Source organism: Pelecanus crispus, chromosome 5 (assembly GCF_030463565.1).
Source record: "Pelecanus crispus isolate bPelCri1 chromosome 5, bPelCri1.pri, whole genome shotgun sequence".
In the NCBI taxonomy this organism is placed as follows: Eukaryota; Metazoa; Chordata; class Aves; order Pelecaniformes; family Pelecanidae; genus Pelecanus; species Pelecanus crispus.
Window position 1 is genome coordinate 28,198,642 of NC_134647.1, and position 23,555 is coordinate 28,222,196.

Consider the following 23,555-nt stretch of genomic DNA (forward strand, 5'->3'; position numbering starts at 1 on the left):
AGAATGAAGTTTCTATATATAGCCAAATCCTATGACAGATGACTGCTCGATGACTACTACTTAAGTCAGACTTGCCAACTAATTTAATCACAGCAATTATCCACTCATTATTCTAGTTAGACTGCTTGACCTTATTTGCCTGATCCAAAAACTGATTACAGTTCCTGGGATTATCAAGTCTGCTGCAGTCCATGCTCCCTCCCCCATTCCAGAGGGTCTAGACTACCTAAACACAGGCTCGTATTCTCAGAAAAGCCAAGGTCTTAAGGTAAGATGTCAGAATTTATAGACATGACTAATTCTCTAAACCCCTACTGACCTCGTATCAGGTGCCAAGCCTCTTGGTGCCATTGAACACAGACAAGGGATTGCCATAATGCTCACATTCAGGAAGTGACCCTGAATTTTGTGCCATTGATCCTTGCTACCTAAATATAACAGAGTCATTCTGTATTACTCCAGTTTAACCAGCCACAGCTCATTTTTAAATAACCATAAAAGCAAAAACTCACCTTTTTTTTTAATTTTCTTCTTTCTGAAAGGGTGGAAACATGTAGGTAAAATAATTTAAAGTCATTTTCACACATTTAAACATCTACTTTAGAAAAAAAAAGTAAGATCTCAGTGGAAGAAAGGATTAACAGAACTGAACAAACCAGTAATACTGAGTGGAAGACTGCTTTGTAACAAACCCTCTATAGGGAACGTTTTACAAAGTGTACAAGTTTGCAGTTGTCAAAATAAACCTTTTTTTTTTTTAAATATTGTTTTACTTGATGATCAAATTTGAACAAAATTAAGAATTTATACAATTTTATCTTCAAAGACACATATTTTTGTAGCTTTGGAATTGTTTGACTCGGTTTTACTTACCTGTCATTCTCATGAGAGTCTTCCTGTGGAATGTGTAGAGGTAGAAATGATAATTCACATTCCTCTGGCCTAGAAAAGTATTGATATTTACTGTCATATAAACCAATATTCTGACTGCTAGACAGACTTTTATCCAAGTTAAGATGATTATAAGGAGGTGCTGAATATACAGCATTTACCTCCTCTTTACCTTGTAAGAGGGATATACATCACATCTGAGTTAAATTTGTCTGCAATTAAGAAGTCAAGATAGCTAAACTACTGTTGTCTATATTTTTTCCACATTAATTATTGCATTTTCCTCAAGAAAATGAGAAATACTAGAAAAACATAACAGCTCATGGCATACTTGAGATCTGCCAGTGTTTTGATAAAAGCAAAATCCTTCCGCTGATTGGAGGGCATCCAACGGTGTTTTTCAGCCAAAGCTAGAGTCCTTGCACCAAAACCAAACATAGCTGAGAACCCAAACCGCAAAAGCTTGCTTGGAGTACTGAAAGTACAGACATCTACTGGTTGAATATGTCCTAAAATTTCAAAGATAAAGATCAGAAATAGCAAAATCCGTATTTCAAACTGAATACAACTTACCATTTCTTTTTCACCTAATTTAGCTGCAGGGGAAAACTCCAGACTCTTCTCTCTTTAGGAAGTCAGGTTTTACTAATGGAAACCAGAATCAATCTAGATATAATTAAAACTCTATAGAAGTAGTCATTTCAGAGAACAACGTTCAGATGCTTCAAAATGTTAAAAAAGTTATGGCGAAAATTCAGCTGCTTCATCAGGCTGCAAAGGGTCTGACTCTTAATTCTAGTCAAATTTTCAACAATTAGTATCAAGAAAATGTAATATTGCTACATAAATATTTGCAACCATTTCACCAAATACTTGTAATGACTGAACATTGTACTGGAGGAGGTACGGGAGCTCTTCAATGTAGGTTTTACATGTATTTATGTTTACAGTTATAGAATTCAGACATCTAATTCTGTTCAAGACAGGGTATATAATTTTTTTTCTGTAATAGAACCTGGGTGGTTTCTATTAGATTGAGCGCCTCTAATTAAAAAAGACAGGTTTAGATTTTGCCTGTAAAGGCTTGTGTATTACTGTCTAAGAAATAGAACAAAGGCTCTTCCACTGCTGACTGTAAGGTCTAAAAAATACTCAGAATGGACCTTCCCCATTATTCTCTTTTTTTTATTTAAAAACCAAAAAGTATCCTAAAGAAAAATTGCTTTGAGAGGAATATTAACATTGCTCAGCTAAGTATTTGCTGTTTTCTGAGACCTGAAAATCAGGTTTGCACTAGCAACCTAGTTTTTCCTTTTAGCATAATTACATTTTCATATTCAAAAACCTATTTATTGTGCAGACCAAATGGCAAGTGATACATTTTTTTTCTACTAATAAAGCTTTCTTATGGAAACTGTTAGTATTTAAAAGAAATGCACACAGAGGTAAAAAGATGAATGATACCTTCTCAGAAAAATAACAACACTTTCCTGAAAAGTCCAATCCTAACCACTTCCTCGAGCTGAAAGTATTGTATACTTTCCTCTTGGCTTCAACAGGTACATTAAATTAAAATAATCAAGTGATTAAGCAACCAATCATTGCATAATAACACACAGAGTAACACTGTTCACACAATCAAGTCTGGAAAAGGTTACTTTTTGCATTAAAAGAACATCAGTAATAGGGCATGAATGCCAAAAATCAGACATTATTCCATGGCAGATTTTAGTTAGCAGAAGATGAGGTCCACAACCTTTGCTACTAAACTGTTCTCAAAGAATAATAACCTTCCCAGTACACTATAGATCAGGATAGAATCATTTGGGTTTAAAAGTCTTACAATATAATTTACAGTGATACAGCATAATGGTATGTCTTTATTAAACCACTGGCTATGGCAAACTTGTAAATGCTGCTTCATTATTTAAAATCTGATAATGTATGTAAAAATATTTACCCATTACAATGTGCAAGGCTGCAGTCACTGTATGCTTAATACCATAGAGAGTGTGGGCCAAAATATTAGTAGTACCTGTAAAAGCAAACACAAACTATTGTAAAAATAAAAGATACAGAATAGCAAGAAAAAATATATATAACATTTTTTGAATGAAGAAACCAAGACATTTACTGCATTTTCAAAAAAAAGAAAGCCTCCCCACAACTTACTTAGTCTTGGTAGCAGCAGAAATCCTGAATAGTACAAATTAAAAGTACTAAAACTTCCAGAGGTTTATAAAATCCTCTCTGCAAATTCATTCATAAGCGCCATAAAAACCAATAGGGGAAGGGACAAAAAAAAAGCTTTGCAAAAATTGCCTTTTTTTTTTTCTTTCTTTAAACTGTCTCCCTAAAAATCACTTCTTGCATACCTAAGTGCTGTACTGAGGAACTGTACTAGAAGGCAGATTATCTAATAAGATATATTTGGGGAATATTTTTAAGTTGGAAAAATAATATAATACCCAGCCAGTATAAAACTGTACATTTCCCAGACAAATTTCTACTAGATCTAGTCTAAGATAGCTGCTGTGCCTCTTGCAGGCTACTTTTTAGATTCTTAGAAGCAATAGTGAATAAAATTAATTACTGCACATCAGCTTTACATATGAGAACACATTAATGACTGAAAACCAGAGAGAACGTAGAATTTGACACGTGTCCGACAAATCGTTGACTTGCATTCAGTGCATTAAAATTGACCCATCTAACTTGTCTTTATCATTGCCTGGACATTGTCAAACCATCTGTATTACTAGTCACTGGATAGAAGAGATTAATTTACTTTGAAACAAGGGAATGAGTAGTAAATCAGCTGGTAAATGGAAAAAGAAAAAGTCAAGAACTAACAATGTGAGCATGGAGTTGGAAGAGAGAGCGGAAAACTAGCTATCAGTTTGTAAAAGAAGCATGGTTCTGAAGACCCATGTTTGGTGGTGATTGATATGTCAAGTCACTTTACCTGTGTAAGAAACATGGATATACATGTAAATTTTGCCCTTCTGCTTTAATGTATAGGACATTGTGTATCTGTGTATCAGCTGACTTTTAAACAGCAATTTATTTTAAAAGTCCTGAACAAGGAATGGTTGCGTCTTTCCTAAATGGGTGTAGTTTTAATTTTGAGTTGATTTTTCTTATTGATCACATCCCTGGCATTTCTTAGCCAAGCAGCAGGGCCATAGGATTCACTTCTGCAAAAGTAAAGAACCAGGGCCTGACACCAAGCAGGCAGAACATTGAGCTTCTTCATAACACTGATTAAGGGATGAATAATTCAATAACAGTTTAAATAAAATAACAAAAATTACAAAAGAACAATTTAGAACCTAACATTCCATAAAGGAATGAGTTCAGTTAGATTTTCAAATCATTTTCTTGTTGCTTGAATTATTTAATATGTTACAGCAGCAATAGACAATTCTGGATGCTAAATTTGCCGTAAGTTTTATGGAAGCATTTAAACTTGTCTTTCGAAAGTGAGGGAGAGAAGAGAGGAAAGGGAAAGCCTATCACATTTCAAACAAGAGGTACTCAATATTTAAATAAGCATTTTAAAAGCATCATGTACCAGACTAAAAAATTATGTTCATCCCAAAACTCTGCAATCTTTGATGTCACGTTAGTGGTAGAAAAAAAATACTAAATTTGGAAGGGCTGATGTACATAGTTACAAAGCTCTAACAGCATCTTGTCATTCTTATTCAGGAGTATGTGCATCCATTTTTTTCAATAATTTCTCTGAATAAGAATTTATAAAATAACTGGGAATTGTATCTCAGTACCTCACAGAATACCTGTTACATTCTTAGAGCACCTTAGTGTCTGAAACTAATTCAGAATACTCAGAACCTCATGGAAAGCCTTCATAACATCAGAGAGAGGAGCTGTGAGTAAAGGTTCCTACTATGTGAAGGAAATAAGTGAGGTACGTCTATTAAGATAACAGATTAAAAAAAGTCTTTGAAGTTTACATCTCCAGTGGTACATGGAAGAAATCAGGTTATGTACAGTTTTATTCTTTGAACAACTAAAAAGAAATGTAATTTCATAGCCAATGAAGCTAGCTAAAGTAGCTCAAAAATACTCAAATATTTCCTTCAATCAAATTTTTCCAACTCTTATGGGAACCTCTCCAAAACAAAGGAAATCACACAGACAAAGAACAGATCATTGCAAGCCATGCAAATCATGTTTATTTCCTGTAAATTGACAACGGGGAAGTTGTTATTCTGAGAAAATGTTTTTCTTTGTCACTGAAGATCAAGCTAATAAAAGAGCACAAGGCAGAATATACTTCTGAAGATCAGGATTGGTATGTCTTAAAACTCGGATTCCTCACTTAAGTAAAAGTAATTTATCAGTACAGATGGCAGCAAGATAACAAATGACCACAGCTGAAGTCAATACCAATCTTCATACTGTCTTTAATGAGAGTTAAATCTCATTCTTACTAAACAGGATAGGCACAAGTAATTGCATCCTTCTCTTAAATCTGTGGAGCCCATTAACATTTCCAGAAGTAAACAAGGCAATACCCCACCCTTTCATGACTCCTGGGAAAATAAAACAAGTTCTGCTGTGTTCAAAAACGTAAATAATGCATCCACCCTTCCATAAGTTGAAGATGTAGAACGTGTGCAGTTTTGCAGTAGCAGGTATCAACACCTTCTCTAAAAAACTCTTTAATACATGCCTAACAGCATTTTGATCCCAGTAATGACTGAATAATGTGTCTTATTACCTAGGTCCTATACAAGCAGGATGCTGCATGCTTATAAACAGAACCAAAACAATGAAAGTTAGCATATAAAAAACATTAGAATATAAGCTTTGCTGATTTAAGTGGTGATTCAATAATAGTGGTTTTACTGCCATTATTCATTTTCCCAAGTCATCTAAAACTTTTTCCCCCCTATTTAAGCTTGGAATATTATTTACCAATAACAAGATGGTTCCCCTGAACACTGTCATATTACTTCAGAGACTAATAATCTTCTTTGATGCTCATGTATGGTCTTGCACCCCTCACAGACTACTAACAGTCACATTTTTAGATCTCACTCCAACTCCTCAATTTACTGTAAAAAGGTTTTGTCCATACAACTCCAGCATCTCTGTCACCAACATTTTTTTAAACAGAAACAAAGAAGATTTTATTATTCAAAAAATGCAATTCTGTTCAAAATATTAACCCATTTTCCTGACATTACAAGCAACCTCCGCCAACCTCCTTCCTATGAAATGTGCAGAAGCATCACAGTAAGGACAAACTATCTGCAGGTCATGTAAAGCATGACTGATGAAGGTACCAAACAGAAATTGTAGAGAAAAAAATTGTCCTTGGAAGTGCAAGCACTTCTGCAGTACAATTAACTTAATTAACCAGACAACATGAATATTCATAAGGCTGTTAATGTCTCCCCCATCCAAACAGATAAATGTGATGTAATGACTTCCTAGTCAAGCATAGCTAAAATTCTGATGAAAACTGCATCAACATTTTGGTTCTTTGCCTGAAATATCACAGAAATTAACAGTCCCTCAGTAATGTTTTATTTTCTGAATTAATTGGAAATCATGAATTTATTTAAATGAACCATTTAGGACCAGTCATCAGATATAGATTGTCTCTTGTTCTGTAACAACTGGATAGCTTTTTTAATGTCCTTCCAGTTCCCCCTCCCCTTTCTCCCATTCCCCCTCCGTACAGTTTCTTAGCAGTAGTTCCCATAGCAACACACACTCTTGCTAATGGCCAGCAGTACAACTGCAGGCTTCCCCACATCTCATCCATTCGGTTTGGATCAGAATAAGGCAGCTTAGTAGAGCATTTTAGTAAAAACGCACTCCCCTCTGGGCCTTTCTCTTCGGGATGTAAACTGTTTCAAGAGCAGCTCCTTCCCATCGAGTTGGCTGAAACTTCAAAAATGCTGTCTTAACTACTTAAAATAGACACTAAAACCAGATTTCAAGCAACTTAAATAATGCTATCCCATAATACAGTTTCTATTTTTACCTGGCTGGAGAATCCTGTGCATTTGGTACAACGGATTTCTGGGGCGGGGGGAGGAAATTAATTGACCATTGAGTTCCATCTTCTTTATGTACACAAGTATCATAGTTATCCATTTCCTCACTGACTACTTTTTGGAATATCAATAATATAGAAATAAAATAAGCTATAGATTATTTTTAAGAACCTATTAAGGACTTTCTTGCACTATCATTCTATAAATTTTTCTCACCCTCTTTTAACAAAGTCTACGGCATTCTGTGTAACAAGCTGTAGAGCATTCTTTTGGGTTTACAAATCCTTTTTGATCATGACGTATTTGTCTTAAACTGAAGAGAGTAAGCACTAATGATGAGGCACAGCGACTTAAGCACGCCCAAACAGCATGGAGTCAAGCGCTGGAGAGATTCCGTCTCAACACCATCAAGATATTCACAGCAACTGAGCTGACAAGTGATGGTCCAACTGCTGTACTAAAATTCATTTACTTCATGTCTTTGAGATTACTGTATCTTTTACCAACACATTTCCAAGGTTTTTTAAACTTGAAAAAAGCTAGTGTAATCTTGCATTTTTGCAAGCAACTAGTCCCTGTCTTAATGCTGCTTTTAGAAGTGCAAAACAAGTCAGAGCACTTAAAACTTGCTTGCTCGGTTTGGAAGAGACTTGCTCCTTTTTTTGTAGCAAACGGAAAACAATCATTTGCTGTTCACCTGGCTGCAGGAATTTTTTCCTTACTAGTTAAAAAGCTCTGAGAAATTACATCAAGTAATCACATGAACATCCACACCAGAGGGTAGTGTCCATGCAAAAATACCCCTCCTCTTTTAAAGAGGAGCAATTCATATACCAGTCCAGAATCAACCCTGCCTGTACTAAATTCTAGCTAAGCCTCCCTGCCTGGCCCAAGTTATACTCAGAGAAGGGCAAATACAAAAACTGGGAGGAGAAAGGACACACACACCCCCCAAAACAAACAAACAAAAAACCCCCACACCACAAGATGCAAGTACAAGTTAATAAAGGAGCAGGATGATTTTTCAAGAGATATGCATACATTTTCAGGTCTGTAAAAGTAAAGGAGGGAGAAAGTAGTTTTGTGTGCAGAGTATTTTTTTTTAAATATAATCCACAAAATGTATTCCTGGCACACCATTTAAAAATAGACCTAAGCATGAATGTAACTGAGAATCCTGCTAAGAAAACTGGAGAGAGAAATGAAACAGCATGGCTTATATTAAGGAAATTCTAGAAAACAAAGTTTTCATTTGATACCATTTCTGGCAGCAAATAAGGGCAAAACTTGATCTTTGCTTTAATCAGCTGAAAATTATTTTAGTTTTCTTCTTCCTGGGCTTCTCCTTTAGGCAAAGAGCTCATCTGTGCCATTACTATAAATTATCATAATGATTTAAAATCTATTCATTTGTAATCAATCTAAATCACTAATTTAGGACATTTATTCAATAGCTCCCTTAAGTAACTGAAGCTTTAGCACCAAGAACTGCCTTTAGTAGCCAAAGCTGTAAAACATGCCAGAGGGACTTAAAACAGATGACTTACAAAATCTAAGGGTACCTTTTAGTCTCACCTGCTGGTATTACTCCAAGAGGAACCGGTGCTCTGACAGGTGTTGGTATATAGTCGGTGTCTTTTCCAGCATCTATCTGGGCTTTAAGTAGTAGACCATGAGCAACTTCACTGACAGATCCATCTCCACCGACGCAAACTACCCTATTACAAAACAAAAATGCTAAACAGTTCAAAATAAACTCTTCCATAGCTGAGCAACCAAGTGGAAGGCAGCTATCACACATCATCTACATAATCATATTTCAAATAGCTAAAACACATTCTTTCTTTAAGAACAAGCTAGGGCTTCACTGTCAGATCAGTGAATGTTATCTAAAAAGATAAAAGCATCCTTGTTTCTGCTTTCTTCTACCTGAGTAGGAGTAAATATATTTAATGACTTACAAGGTAAATCTTGCCTTATCACACGTGAACCGATCAGATGGAATAGTTAAGCACATGCTCAAGTGCTTCAGTGGAAAAGTTCTTTAAATCTTTCAGTGCTGACCCACACAAGCATTCCAAAGCTTTTTAATTGCCCTTATAATAACAACTCACCAATTATTACAATAAAATTAAAAATACTTGAAAACAGCTAATTCCACACACTATGCAGGCAGTTGAGGGATTTAGCAAGGTAGAAAACCCTAGTGCCAGCAATCCTTTGCATGAAGGTACTTAATCACTGCTTCTGGAGCATGTAATTAAACTCCCACCTGCTGTGGCTATAGAGAAGAATGCATTTGTCTGTAAAAGCTCTGTTACAGCAAACATTTTTTTTCCTGTTTTTTGTTTATTTAAGTAACTATTAAAGTGATTCTCCAAATTAGTAATGTCTGAAAGTTAAACATTTTTAAGGAAAATACATTTTAATGATAAAAATAGTAATAGTATACTCCAAGCATTTACAATATAAATGTCAGGTTTACTTTAGGAGGCACTTACTTAAAAATATCTTGTTTTCATATATCTATATGAATGCAGTTGTGTAACTATATCCAATAATTCAACCACATAAAACTGGTAAGCCCTTTATAAGATAATACTCATTATGTTACTAAATGTTTAAATTAAATTATCTCAGCTCCTTTAACATTTTTCTTCAGTTCCTATTATTATTTCCTAGCTATTTGTTAATTTCTAAATTTTTAGGAATATTTCCTCTATCTAGCTAAATGCTGCCCATATTAAAAAAAAAAAAGTATATAGCAGAAGTTTGGAGCACATTCTCTTCCTGCTTTTAGTCAGGAGTCATTTCCTGTCTTTTGTCTTATTTTTGGCTTAGATTGGTTTATTCCTAGGCTTAAAAGTTTCTGCCACAGCAGCAAAACCAGGTTAATCTTTGTAGTCTGATAAATTGTATACCTGGAAGGACTTATGTGGATTGTCTTCTGGCTATTAAAACTTTTGAAAACAGATATATTTTCTTCTGATTTTGGGGGGCTTGTGTTTCAGGGAACACTAGAAAAGCATGAGCTGAGTTAGAGCAGCAGACTAATGCATGCAGGCATGGCCTTCAGTCCACACATAACTCCCTTCCAGTCGCTTCTGAGCTTGGGTAAGGCAGATCAGGTCTACATGACCTCTGCCGTGTAGAAATAGCACAAAAACTACCTTACCTCTTACCACCACATACAGTGCCTTCCACATCTAAAAAGAGGTAAAGAAGTGCTATTCTGCTTTCTAAACAGGGAACTAAGTGACAGATATAGCATCTGACTTGAACAAGACTGGACAGGAAGCCAGGGCAAAAGAGGAAACAACTGAAGCCTGCCAAGTCCCAAGCAATGCTGCTCAGGAGAAAAGTAAAACTTTTCAAGGCTTAATAGAAACAGTGAAGATGTTACTTCAGGTGACTGCTAGAATTGCTAGAAGCGTAATTTTTCATTAGTAGGACAATTTCATTGTTGTGGAGTTAATTTTCAATTCAAGCCAGATCCCATACATTTTCTGGTTTAATTTTCAATAAACAAAATTTGTCATTAAAATTTTATTTGCGAAAGACTGAGGTGGTTTTGGGGGCCTATAAGATTTTTATATCTATGGCAAAAATTCTTAGGCTAGACAGCAATAGGGAAGTCACAAAGGACTTCGCAGGAACAGAATCAAAAGTACACCATAAGCCTTTGAACAATTCAAAAAAGAAAATCCCAAGTTCAAATATTCTCTTCCTGTTCTCAAGAACAACTCTAAAGACAATGGAGAAGAGTGAGATTAGTGATGTTTTGTAGCTTTCTTTTGCAAAGTGTCAGACCTTTAACATAATATGAATTCTGACCTCAGGCTGTCAGTCTCTGTAGAAAGCATCCCAAGTTAGCTATTTAACAGGAAATTCTTCTGTATTGTGCTTTATTGAATGAGCACATAGATGGAGGCCAGGTTATTTGAGAAGTTATAAAACTTGTTTTTCAAACACATCAGAAATTTCATTTCTGCTCATAAACTCTTATAATAAAAGTTACTTAATTTCCACATGAGAAAAAAGCCCAACACTTAAACAGTTAACTTAGAAAGGACAGGGATCTTTTCACCTCAGAAATCCTAGCATCATATTGACTTAAGGGTTATTTTCTTCCAGCTTCTTCTGTTCCTATTTCCCCTTAGTTCTGGCTACTGGAGAGAAGTCTTACAGGAGAAGTACTCCAGCGACTCTACCCAATGATCAAAGATTAAACAACTCAAATACGACTCAGAGTAGAAAGGGTTTGTGCAAGAAGATACAACCCAGGCTTTTTCTTCTCTGTCTTCACATCTGCTTCCCAGGACAAATTGGTTCCCCAGCTAGCACCCAAAAAAGCATGTTTTAATTGGAAAGAAATTATCCTCAGAATCTGGAATACTTACATACATTTTCAGGTATATTTTCTTACCTAACTCTGTGAGTTTCTAGAACTAACAGAAATTGATTAGACGATAAAACACTATTTAAGCCTTCTTGTATGGCTCACTGCATATTCCAATAAGAGTTGTAAGAATGCTGTAAGACTTCCACAGCATGCAAAACTATTCTTATATCTTAATGAATCTTATTAGTGAATGATTAATGTAAAAATACCAAAGATTTCAGGATTAATCCACATAGCAAGGTCTTTTAAAAATGATTGAACAAGCATTTTCACTCTTATCTTCCAGTCAGTTTGAATGATTTCTTTTTTATTAAACGGAAAAAACATTCAAGTTACTTTTAGATAAAATGTTCTCCTTAAGAACCATTTGAATGGACCGAGTGTAATACAAAGCATTTGTATCATTCTTGCAAATACAGAGACTGAAGCTTTCATGAAGCATATTTAAGAAAGCTTTATGTTTATTTGCCTTCATTTATGAATCTAAAATACATACCTACTGTCATTAAGTAATAAAAACCAAAATATCTAATGAGAACTGATTTTCTCAGGCTTAATATATACATGAAACAGGGTAATTCATGGAATACCTACTAGCATTGTTTTGGATGGAATACAAATAAAAACTAATGTGAAGAGCTTTACTACCATTCATTGTCACTAACCAACTTACCCATCAAATGCCTGGAGTTTACATTCTTTAAGTACTGAGAGAGCATGTCCTTCATATTCAGTTACTGTGGAAAACAACATTATTTTATTATCACCAGATTAGATAATTTAAAAGGGCTTTTTAAACTGTTGCCCTTCTAACATAAGAAACATACCATAATTCAGCTTATTTTTTAAAATCATTAAATGCATTAAAAGTATGAGATGATATATGTTTTACAGTTACACTAGCTAAAAGGCAAGACACATTAAAACTCAGCTGCAATCAGACACATGGCTATTTAGTGCATTTAAATTCAGAGATTGAGAGAAGATGTTTGTTGCATCAAAATGCAAGTTTTAGCATTGACACAGTTGGTAAACTTCAGGAAAATGTAAGCATATCCACAGTTAAGATTGAATTATTTCAGTATCAATCAAATTTAATTGCCTTTGTGTTAGGATATGCAAATTGCTATATCAAAAATACGAGGACTTAAAACACAGAAGTATGAAATCAAGCCAAATACCAGTGACAACAGAAAATAACACACAGAGGAAGGTGGCACAAGTATACACCAGAGTTCATAGCCTCTGGAGGAAATGAATCTGTCACTCTACATTGATGTCTCTGTGTTTGCTGATACCCTGTATAGTACTGTAAATGCCAGTGAAGACAGGATAAACTGGCATACTACAGATGGCATAAAGCATCATAACTACATTTAGCATTTTCTAGGCCAGCTTTGCCAGAAGAGACAGCCCAGCTGCAGCCACCCATCAAAGATTTTTGCTGACTGACATGACACTTGCAGATGGATTTTTTGTGTAAGAATGTGCATCATTATATGCAAAATTACATTAATCTTTCATGCTTGTCTGTCCCTGGTGCTAGCATAGTTCAAGGCTTTTCTCCAGTGTTTCTAAACACTGTTAAAATTATTAGTCTTGGTGTCTAAAACAATCATTCCGTATCTGTACCTGTTATAACAGTATTTCTACAGACTGTTCAAATGCTGCTTAAAAGAACTGAAAACACCTGTCTCTCCCTATATATATACACACACACATACACAAGAATGCATGTATATATAGTAAGTGTATATATAACTTCTTTTAAAAAAAGAAAAGAAAACAAAATCAAAATAAAAGTGATAAAACTTTTTACACTTCACACTAAACAACTGTGTATCAGCATATAACTTCAAAATCTCCCAACCAGTATCAGCAAAGCTCTAGTGCTTGGTGTTTTGGAAATTCTTAATTAAAAACTAGAGTTATTTTGATTGAATCAAAGGCAGAGAATTATCATTTTGCTACAGAAATACCTATCACTATAGTAGCTTTCAGGAATTATTTACAGAATCTACTTTCATGCAGGACCTCTTCTGGAAGATCAAAGCACAATATTTAAGCGATCATTCTCAGTTTTGCTTTTACCAGTGGGAACTATCCTTTTATCATTATCTGTAGATTGTGAAAAAAGTGACCAATAAAACTGTGCATCATGCAAAAATTCAGAAAGGTTCAAATATCTTACCATTGCTTAACTGTGAAAGAAACTCTTCCCATGAAAACATACAGTTACCAGGTTACATGCCTTTTTAAATGAACATGATGACATTTAGAAAGTTATGACTACAGTCTAATTAAAATGGTACAGTAAATAAGATTTTATTTTGTAAAACAAAACATGCTCAGTGATTTCCTAATATAATGTATGTAAGTTATGTTTACTATTACAAAATTAATTCACTCAAAGAACAAGGACATGAAAATAAAGAGGACTCATGTCTACAGAGAAATCAATAAAGGCAGTAAAAATTACTAGTGTTAGCCAGATTGATGGGGACTCCATCCTCTTTGCATCTAATAGCTTAAGTTTGGAAATTATATAGGAGGACTACTGCAAGGCTTAACATTGGGGATAATTCCAAGAAATTTAAAATTTGATAAGAGAATGACAGAGGTACACAGCATCTATTGTGAAACGTTGTGACAAAAAGGTAATGAAAAAATGAAGTTTCCAGGAAAAACTTCATGAGAACATATAGAAAATGAATGAAGTAGAAAGAAATTGAAAAAATCCAACACAGGCATAAAAAGATCATGTCTAAAAAGTTTTCTGTAGGCTTGACAACCTCCAGAGGGACATATAAAAGTCATTCTAATAGCTGGGAAAAAAGCTAGATGTTTGAATATTTGGTCTTGTTCCAATTCACGGGAACAAAAAACCAAAACCAAACACAAACCCAAAAAACCCCCCACAATACATTTTGGTAAGATGAAGAAAGAGCTTCTTTCATCGTTTGAGAAGGATTCAGATTACATATTTGGCAAAAATACTATCACAAAAATATTATTTAATGCTTTTTTCAACCATTTCTAATGCATGATTTTAAAAGTTTTCCTTTTTCAAGGACATTTTGTTCCCAACTTGTAAATTCCAGTATGCATTAAGTTTCAAGTAATAGCATTCTGAAAGAAGGGCACTGACAGTGTACCTCATTTGAACAGTCACACATACTCCAATACATTGTAATACCCTATCTCCCATAGCCAACAAGAAACTAAGGATTCAGCTCCTACGTATAGAAAAAGCAACATATAATTAGTTCAACACTTCAAAACGTGGGACACTTCCATATGATGTATAAATTACTGGCACTTGTGTCACAGACTAATGTCATTAGGATTAAAACTGCTAATGATAACAACAGATTAACTGGTGTTGACACGGGATGAAAAAAATATTAATGTTATTTACTGTATAGTAAGTTTAAACCAACATTATTTGTCCAATTCTCAATCACTCTCTTTTCCTTTGTGATTCTGCCCTAAAAATGGGGGTGTGGAGAAGGCTGCTGTTTTTGCCTAAACATCCAGTTTGTAGTTGTGCATAAATGGAAACAAAAGAGTCAAAACTAGGAAGAGAAGTGAGACAAACTAGGAGTCTCTTGGGATTACCTTTATTTATTTTTCTTCAGTCTGTGTAAGATTTTGCACGATACCAATATATTTCTAAAACACTAGCTCAAATTATCACTATTTGCCAGTACTTGTAGGTATCCCAAATGTGAAGCAAGCTTTTGTTGAACTGGATTTTTAGAAGAGTCACTGTTCTTCTCCTAACAGCTGTATCCTAGGTGCAGCACTCAAGATTGCCAAACTCTTAAAAGACTGTATAAAGACCATTTTTTAAATATTGCTTAGCCTTAGCTACAGTTAAAGTACTGTTTCAGTTTAAATTTGCTAATTCCTACTTTCCACTGTGCTTAGCACTTCAGAGATTTATTTATTCCATTTAACAAAAATAACCCAAAAAAACACACACAGAAAACACAATCCACTCCCCTTAAGACTTTTGGTTAATTTCACTAAAATTAATACATCTGTAGTGTGCAAAGTAATTTGGCAAAACCCAGAAAAACCTACCAAATTTAAAGATAACTGGAGAAAGTAAATGCTATTTCAGAACTCACTTGTTTACATACATGTCTTTTGACTGCTGTATATCCATGAGTAGGAGAGAATACCTCCACTCCAAACTTCTTAAAAAAAAAAAAAAAAAAGTTTATTCCAACAGAAGTTGCAACGAAGAATAAGATCTGGCAAGCTTGATCATGTAGGAAGCAACAGCTACCAAAATACAAAATTGGATGAGGAGAGTTCTGTCTTTCAGCACTCCACTGTCAAAGTTTGTTGGGTTTATTTTTTAGTAACACGCAAGTCTTGTATTGTGTATGTGCTACAAGTCACTTCAGAGGTTTAAACTGGCTTTACGGTTTTCGTGTACAATGAAATTTAAGCTTTAAATATGCGTACGTGAAGGGACTAAAAGTAAATTATCTTCAGTGTAAAAATTGTACAAAAGCCTTCAACTTTACTACCTAATACACCTTTGTACACCACTATGTATGAAAATATTGGCCACATTTCAAAAAAGCAGTAACAGCAAGATGCACACTCCAACTTCACAAAATCCAAAATAATTATGAGAGGAAAACCTGTTCAATTTACTTGAAATGAGGCACTTAGTTTTATTAGAAGATGGTACCAGTGGACAGGACTTGCACTCAGCACCCAACACCACGACCCCCCCCCCCCCCCCCCTTTTTTTTTAAAAGCATCATTCTTAATTATTTAGTTCTCTACCAGCATTTAAAACTGTAATGCAGTTTTCTCATTTTGCCTGTAGGAGGAGTGTTAGGCAGCTAATAAGTACAATAGTATTTGGACGTTGCCAAAATAACCTTATGTTAAGAATAAGCCATTAAACATTTATCTGGCTAAAACCAGAAGTTTCTTTTCAAAATTTAAAAGAAAAATAATAAAAAAGAAACTTTAAACTCCTTTGATTCAATTAGGAAAAATGTTTTTAGAACCATTACAAATTATATCCATAGTTTGTATTAAACTCTATGAATTTATCTAAAAAACTATTGATACAGATTTGGCTTTTTAGTTCAGCTTTGGGGTTCCAGGTAACATTACATAGCTAAAAATGTAATCTTATACAGGTTAATGATAATGCTACCTTTAACGGGGTTTAACAAACAAGGTTATGTTCACAGTACAGATAAAAGAAATGCTAACCAGTAGCAAGGAATAATTTTTTCTTAAATGTAATTTTCCTTAAATAGTTGCTTAAAGTAAAGTAATAACTAAATTAACAATATGACATAGGCAGTCATCTCTAACTAAGGTTTGCGTGACAAAAAAAAAAAACCACAAAAACTTTTTTAAAAAAAACATGATCAAACAAAGCTAAGTTCAATTTCTAAGACAGCATTATTAGTAATCTGTTTACAATATCGTCTATGCCTTGTAGGTGAAAAATATGTCTGTGAGAGTAAAAACTTATATAAAGCTGCTGGCATTCCCTTGTCAATTACAGGAAGTTAAGAAATTATCACTACAGGATTCTAACACAGACTGAGTCTTTTTCACACTTACTTTCATGTGTTTTTAATCTTCAACTGATTTTACTTTAAATTGTGGGCTAAGTAATTTAAAAATACATAGATACTGTTAATAAAATTAGCAAGATAAATCTCATATACAAACACTTATTGCATTATTATATCCTCATGCCTAAATCAGATTTGCTTAGAATGATTTTTGGCCTTCAACCTGAACTAGTCATAATTCCACAAGAAGTTTAAGGGGCAACTGTAGGATGAGCCCTCTGTTTTATAATCTGTTTAAGATGGAACTGATTATTTTGCAGACCAATTACAACAGACATAAGAAAAAGACTTTTTGGTGTTAAAATGTCTTGCACCAGAGTTGACACTTCACATGGATATGAAATGCATAATCAAAAATCAGCAGTGTATTAAAAGCAATTGAAATACTATGGGTTAAGAAAAAATATTTGGAATGGAAAATACTAACATCATTTCTCTGTAAACTTGGGTGGTTTTGGGACCAAATTTGATGCAGCATAAGTTTTGGTCTCTTCACAGAAGGGGGCAGAAGTAATGATCAGATCATTAATATTTTATTGCTTTAAAAAAATTCATTGTTTCCCTGTTCAATTTCTTATAAAAAGTCAATCAAATGAAACAGCCAAAGCGCAAATTCAGGACATAAAGCAGAACTCTGGCAGAAATTGGGGCCTTAAATCCAAACCTGCTATCAGGAACCCACTGTTGAGCAGAAGGCAGCATCACTACAACATGAAATTTTTACCTTCATGTTTCACCAAGTTGTGCCTATGCACCTCATGAGAACTGCCCTTGACATCATAGAACTTAAATCACTTAGGCTTCTAGGTCATCTCTGAAACTAAGTCAGAATCCAGAAATAATGTGTCCTTCAGATAAGCCCCTCTTATGATGTCAGGCCAATAGATGTTCTCAGAAGAGAAGTAATATTTAAGGACGTGTTTGTCAGAATGCAGGAACAACTCTTAGGAAGCACATACAAGACTGTCAGACATTAAATGCTTGTTTCTTTTTATAGAATGCTTGCTTTTAAAAAATATGCAAAATATATTACTAGTATTGATAGCTATAGGGGAAAAGTTATGCATTGAATAACAGAATTACTAAAAAAATTTTGATGAAATAAAAATATATTGTTTTGTATTAACTACAGTTCCAAATGTACTACTTGCAGACAAAGCCAATAAGGATTAGGAGTAAATTCAAAAAGTCTTGGATGCTTATAGTTTCACAAAGGATTAAACTATGCTTTTGAAGCAACTTACCTGTGACATCAGTTTTGATGTCAGCAAGCTTAAAAAGAGGTGCAACTTGTTCATAATAAACACGAGTGGCTTCTCTTTTGTGGCTGCTTGGATTAACAAACACTTTTAAGGATTTTGGTCTATTTTGAAAGCCTAAAAAGAAAAAACAGAACATTTAAGATTACACACAACCCAGGTATTTTTACAGTTTAACTGATTTTTTTAGTATTAGAACCATTAAAGTACTTCAACAGGATAAGTAAATTACAGCCTAAAAAAAGTCTCAATTTCTTCTTGGATGTGTGCTATTTACCTTAAAATTACAATACTGATTACTTTTGTGTGTAGAGCTAATAAACAGTAGAAATGAATCACACACTAACCAAAACACTGTAGGAACCAAAACATTGTAGGAACCAAAAAAGAAAAAAAAAAAAAAGTCATAACCTAGTTAAACCCTGATATCTGAGCAGGGTGAATGTGGAGAAGTTATAAGATTGGTCAATAAAAAACCCAAACATATCTTCTGGGGAATTTAATATGAAAGACTCCCAGCAGGCATATGACAATAACACCCAACAAAACTGATACTACAATCCCATACTTTTGTTTTCCAAGATTGCAAATCAAACAGTGCAAAGGAAATTCCCTCACCTTGAAAGAGGTCAGAAGAAATACAAAGAAACAGAAAACTTGCTAATATCATTCAGAAATCTGAGAATTATTGTTCAGTTTATTTTTTAAAAAGTTACATTTAGGTCTTAGAAGTAATGAACTCTGAGCAAACAACACTGAGAAATATTGCTACGCAAACAGTACCTTGTCTTGCACATTGATGCCATGAAGCAATTTTATTACTTGGAATATGGTATTTTGTTGAATAGTAAATAATTCGTACTAAAACAGTAACATTACTTTTCAAGTTCTCTTTTCTAGAATTCCTACAATTGCCATGCTTCAGTGAGGTTTGTTTGCTACAAAAAGCAAGTGGTGGCATATGATACTGCTGTTTCTTTGGTAGTTATTTAAAATACATGATTTGAACAATTTTGTATTCAATTAATTAATTTTATTAATTATTAATTATTAATTAATTTTATTTTAGTATCAGGTTATACTATCACTTTCTTAGCCAAATGTAAGCTAGAACATCTGGCAAGTATATTGCTTTCAGCATTCAAGAACAAAATTAGTAGTAGCCCACAACTCCAAATGGAACCAAGATTGAAAGCACGCTTCCTTCCCATGTAGAGTATCACTTCAATTTTCACAGCTACATATACCTTCAGAGTGTCAGCTGGGACTTCCTGAAGCTGTTCCCCACTTACTCTACCTGAACAACTGAACAGGAACAATTCCTCAGAGAAATTATAGCTAAATATTATTTCAGCATCAAAGGGGAAAGTATTCCTTAAGATCAAAACATAGTAATTATAAAAGTCCCATAGATTATTTTTTCACTTATTTAAACACACCAAAGAATCTGGAAATGAAAACTAGCAATTTATCCACTTTGTGTTAGTAAATCTTAGAAGATTTCTTAAAGATACTGAAGGAAATTACTGGATCAGTTTGCTGCTATAACCTGAAAGCATACATAAAAAACAAGATTTCTAATTGTATTTTTGGAAAAATGTTACACAGAGTGCCATGTCATTGCATAGCAAATTAATCTTGATGAATCCTTAATGCCTTCAGTAATAAGCCTTAGTACCTATACTAAAGTATCTCCTTTAAAAAGGAAGTAAGAAGACAGGAAACTTGGTGAGGAGAGCAGATGTGCTGAAGGGCAGGGCTGCCTTTCACAAGGACCTTGATTAGCAACAAGAAAGGTTTGACAAAAGCCTCAAGATGTTCAATAAAGACAAACACAAAGTCCAGCACCTGGCCTCGCAGAACCCTAACAGTGCAGGCTGGGGACTGACCAACGATGCAGCACCTCTTTAGAGAGCACGTGAAGTTCCTGATGGACAAGGAGTTGAACATGAGTAAAGAGTGTGCCACTGATGCCATGAAGGCCAAGCGCTTGCGGGGTGGCGTTAACAAGACGACAACCAGCAGTTCAAAGGATGCGATTATGCCCTTGTATTGAAAGTCTTTTGAGCCTGAATCTCAAAAACTGCATCCACATTTAGGTCCCCCAGCACAAGACTAATCAAGTGGCGTGAGTCCAACAGAGAATACTGACTTCAGCAAGGGGGCTGGAACAAGCCACATACAAGAGGCAGAGGTAGGAGGCTTTGTATAGCCTGGAGAACAGAGTATCTAAACGCTGTCCTTCAGTATCTACTGTGGGACTAGCAAAGACTACCAAGACAGACCGCTTGCAAGAGCGAGGACAAAAAGGAAATGGACACAAGTTGCAGCAGAGTATATTCCCATCTGAAATAAGGAAAACAATCTTCACAATGAGGGCAGTTAAGCTATGGATCACATTGCTCAGAGAGGCTGTGGAATGTCCATCCTTAGTGATTTTCAAAACTTATCTGGACATGGCTCTTAGCAACCTGATCTTGTTTAGAAGTTCACCTGCTCTAGGCAGGAGGCTGGAATAGATAATCTCCAGAGGTCCATTCCAACCTAAATTATTCTTGATTCTCTGGAAACAGAAACAAGCGCTGCAGGTATGTACTGGTAATTTCTAATCACAGTAATTATAACACAAATAAGGAAGACTACCTAGAACACAAAAGTTCCTAAAGACTATTAAAACATACAAATCATCATCATAAAGACATTATAATAGTAATTATTCAAGTCACATACTGGAAATCTGCTAGGGCATTATTGCAGTCTTTTAGAAGTTGTAAGAATATTAAGACCAAAATAATAATTTCTGTGACTTGATATTTTTCCTAAAGTGCCAATAGAAATTAAATGAAAAACTACAAAAATAAGGACTCCTGATTTAACAGGTAAGAGATTTAGCTACATTCATTAATGTGCTGTCATGTTTCTTATCTTCTCTACAGGAACTCCTACCTGTGATCAGCTGGCCCTAAATGCTCAACCCTCACCAACACCCAGAGCCAGAGAACTGTAAAAACTGACTACAGTGTCTTTAATTTGCAACTAAATTATAGCTTTAAATATAATGTATACACACACACACACTTACAATACACAAAGCAGAGGGAAAAAGGAGAGTACAGTTTGTAGAAGTAGAAAAAGGTGAAGTGTCTTAAATTCTGTTACCCAGACAGTGAGAGCTACAATTCAATTTCTGTTACTGTTAAACCACCATTAGGAGAAAGCTGAAGGAAAAAAAAAAGTGAACATCGATATCTCACTTGAATTTTTATACATAAAACGGAAAAACACCTAAGCCCCGGGTGGCAATATAAAGTTTTAAAAGAAAACATAAGCAGGCAAAGGAATACAGACTTTTCACTTGGTGGCAAAAAAAATTCTTAGACTTTTACTCAATTGATTTTTTGTTTCTTTTTTTTTAAACAAAAAATTAATTCATTAAATTATTCTCAAACAGGAACTGTATTTATGATTTTATACATATTAGGCTACCATTGAAAAGTAGATCAGAGTTAATACATAAATCCTAGTGAGATTTTCAAGAACCAAATGAATTCACAGGATGAAAGTGTTATAATGCTCTCTTTATGATTACTTGAATATCAATTTACTTTTGTAGAAAGGTAAACTATTTTATTTATAGAAATAGGTATCACAAACAAGGCATTTGAGCAGAGATACAGTACACTACTGATGTGGTTTTGTTTGTGCGAAATGATTGTCAACTGACATGAATGGACGATCACAACAAAAATTATTATTTATCATTCCCAGCGTGCGCTGGACATGTTATAACACACCAAAAAACTGAGTTTAATGAAAGAATATCCAATAACAGTCAAAAATCAAACTTTCACACACTTCATATAGTGAAGCTTCTTTAAAAGTATTTTTAAATAATAATCATCTTTTAATTTTCTTTAACAACATCTATATGAATGAATCAATCTCATTTACTACAGTCTGCAACTGATTTCAGTCTGTCAGCCTTTTGGTGTTCTCCTAACTGGTATTCTGTTATTGTTTTCTGTGGCTGCTCCATTTGAAATGAACCAGAAGCCTAAAGCAGGAAGACCAACTGTTCCTCTAGTACTAACAAATGTGCTAATATGCACTAGTTTAAACTTGATCTATCAAGTGAATCGGTGAACCATGAAGGGTGGTGGGTCAATCAGGGTGTTCTGAAAACAAAGGCTCATAGGGCAGCAGAGACGCTATGCTCAGACATACATCTGTGCTGCTTTCAGTTCTTAGCTTTATGAAAATGGGTTTATGTTACAAAAGTTAAGAGCCTAGCATCATGTAATTATTACATACATTTACAAATACTTTATACAACAGTAAGAATATTATAAATGAGGAAAACCAATAATACGAGACAGATTTGTTAATGTAACTATGGAGACACCACTGTTAATATTAACTAACCAAAGTTAATGTTTAACATTAATGGTTTAATTAATACTTCATGCATGAAGTTTCAGACATTCATATCAAATCCCAATGTGAGAGATACTATAGAATAGTAGATAAAAATAAAATGCACTTCATGCATTTTTTTACTATTTATCATTTATTCTTAACCATATTTACTGTCTTTTGTTAGTTTACAGAAAACTTTGTCAAATCAACTATTAATAAGTCTTATCTTGCTAAAAAAATAAAATCAAGTAAATGGATAAGCATTGATAATTATGCATTTTCCCTCATTTCTTGGGCTGTCTTAACCCTTGAAGTAACACTGGGCATTTGCATGTGAATTCCACTAAGTACGTCCACCATACATGCCCGTATGTCCAGTACAAAAAGATGCGATGTATAAATGGAAATCACTGAGAGTCAGGTGTACAACAGGTTTGACATGGGATCAACAGCATACTAGAATCTAAGCTGCCATGCGGGGTTTTCCAGGAGTCAGTCCAGAACCAAGGCTCCATAAATGCATGCCTTAAGGTGACAGTGGTTATTTTACATCAGTTTAGCAAATACGTGATATACAGAAGACCAGTTTTCCTGAACACCGTATCACTGAGCAAGCTCTTCATATCTAGCTAGCATGCATGTGAACAGCAGCAACGTCATGCAGAAAATCAACATTATGCAGGAAGTAAGAACTTATTTAAAAGTGGGAAGATGTATTTTGTTACCCTGTCACACATGCACAGAGAAAGCCATAATAGCAGCCACTGTAACTAAATTCCAAACAACTATGTTATATCTGTGTGCTCACTTATATGATGACAGGCTTCATAAAAAAATTATAGCCTAGTTAGACTTTAAATTGAAGTACACTGAACACAAATTCAAAGCAACAGAGGATACTCACTATGAAGAGAGTAAAAATGAACAGGAA

The 23,555-nt window shown here is 34.5% G+C and overlaps 1 protein-coding gene across 1 annotated transcript in view; it reads right to left on the bottom strand.

The window, feature by feature from the left end:
• The window catches only part of CERKL (CERK like autophagy regulator), a 56,521-nt gene that overhangs the window by 4,975 nt on the left and 27,991 nt on the right, over positions 1-23,555 (bottom strand). The window contains exons 3-10 of the mRNA XM_075711333.1: positions 18,194-18,325; positions 12,002-12,065; positions 8,502-8,644; positions 2,852-2,926; positions 1,223-1,400; positions 874-942; positions 513-535; positions 320-428 (exon numbers count right to left, since the gene is read on the bottom strand). Of these exons, the coding sequence (XP_075567448.1) occupies positions 320-428; positions 513-535; positions 874-942; positions 1,223-1,400; positions 2,852-2,926; positions 8,502-8,644; positions 12,002-12,065; positions 18,194-18,325 (793 nt within the window). The remainder of the gene's footprint in view (positions 1-319; positions 429-512; positions 536-873; positions 943-1,222; positions 1,401-2,851; positions 2,927-8,501; positions 8,645-12,001; positions 12,066-18,193; positions 18,326-23,555) is intronic.